Source organism: Myotis davidii, unplaced genomic scaffold, assembly GCF_000327345.1.
Source record: "Myotis davidii unplaced genomic scaffold, ASM32734v1 scaffold233, whole genome shotgun sequence".
NCBI classification, from domain to species: Eukaryota; Metazoa; Chordata; class Mammalia; order Chiroptera; family Vespertilionidae; genus Myotis; species Myotis davidii.
In genome coordinates this window covers 1,744,582-1,746,147 of record NW_006285917.1, presented here as the reverse complement: position 1 = coordinate 1,746,147, position 1,566 = coordinate 1,744,582, and the positions used below count along the sequence as shown (strand labels likewise).

The following is a 1,566-nucleotide window of genomic DNA, read 5'->3' as shown; positions in this document are numbered from 1 at the left end:
AAGTAGCAACAAAAATAATTTTATGGTTGGGGTCACCACAACATGAGGAACTGTATTAAAGGGTCGCAGCATTAGGAAGGTTGAGAACCACTGCCTTAGGAGGCTTTATAGGAACAGGTGGTGATGTGTCAACAGGATGGCATTTCTAACAACTAGCTTCTCTCCAACTGCTTTTGCTTACACTTTAAGGTTTCCAACAACTCAGGTCAAGTTGTTGGGAAAATTATGAAAAAGTATGCCTTAAAATCATAAATATACATATCGACCATTTATATGATGTGAGCCTTATTTGGATCTTGATTCAAACAAACTGTATTTTTAAATGCTATTACTGTAATGGAATAATTAGAAAATCAAAATTGACTCACAACTTGATGAGATTGAGGAATTACTGTTTTAAAGGTTTTAGGTGTGAGTATAGCATTGTGCTTATGTTTGTTAAGTCAAGTTATGAAGATGAGCTATATGAACATATCCAGTAAAAAATTTTTGTGAATTAAATTACATGATGGCTTGGATTTGCTTAAGACAATAAGGGAGGAAAGAAAGTAAGTAGGATACAGATGAAGCAAGATTGGCTGTTGATAATTATTAAAGCTGGGTAATGAGAACATATAAGTTCATTACACTATTCTCCCCACCATATAATAAAGACTTTTCAAAATTATTGACAAGTGTGACAATTCTCCAGGAGGCTATGGGTCCGGTGCCTGAGCACCGAGGGAAGCAGCTCTGTCTGTGCATCTCCCATGTGGGTCCCAGGACCCTGCAGATGAGACGGCTCTCTCTGCGGAGATTTCCAAGGGACCCCGCCCCTCCCCACACAGCCCCAGCCTGCCCAGCCCTCCTCACTTGTTCTTGAAGTCCTCGACGAGATCCTGCACGTTCCTCAACTCTAAGTCCAGCCTGCCGCGCTCACCCTGGAGGTTGTCCAGCTGCCTGCGCAGGCTGCCCAGGTAGGCCTCAAACAGGGGCTCCAGGTTGTTTCTGGTGACGCCCAAGTTCTGGCCCTGCTCCTGCAGCAGCGCCCACTTGGTCTCCAACACCTTATTCTGCTGCTCCAGGAAACGCACCTGAGCCAGAGCAAGAATAGCGGTGGGTTGTCACCGTCCCCGTTCCCCAGGAGGGACTGAGAATGGGGCTCCCCACCACCATCCATCCATCCACAACCAGGACATCCCAGGGGCAGTGCAGGCCTACGCCTTGCTGAAGGGAGGAGTTCCTGAGGGAACGGTCTTTGCTGGAAAAGGTGGTCCTGATGACAAGGGCTCTAAAGAGTTAATAAGCACACAAGCCCCAGCTCAGTCATTTACTAGTTAGTGACAGTCAAGTCACTCTTCTCTGGGCTTCCCATCCTCATTTGTCTCGGGTGAACTGGACTAGATCAATGTTTTTGAACCCAATTCTACATCAAAATCAACTGTTAAAAATGCAAATGCAGCCGAAACCGGTTTGGCTCAGTGGAACGAGCGTCGCTGCAGACTGTGAAGGGCCCCGGGATCGATTCTGGTCAAGGGCATGTACCTGGGTTGCAGGAACATCCCCAGTAGAGAGTGTGCAGGAGGC

The 1,566-nt window shown here is 46.7% G+C and overlaps 1 protein-coding gene across 1 annotated transcript in view; it reads right to left on the bottom strand.

Annotated features, from left to right (window-relative positions):
- The window catches only part of KRT79 (keratin 79, type II), a 13,868-nt gene that overhangs the window by 10,097 nt on the left and 2,205 nt on the right, over positions 1-1,566 (bottom strand). Inside the window, exon 2 of the mRNA XM_006757035.2 lies at positions 853-1,073. Within this exon, the coding sequence (XP_006757098.1) occupies positions 853-1,073 (221 nt within the window). The remainder of the gene's footprint in view (positions 1-852; positions 1,074-1,566) is intronic.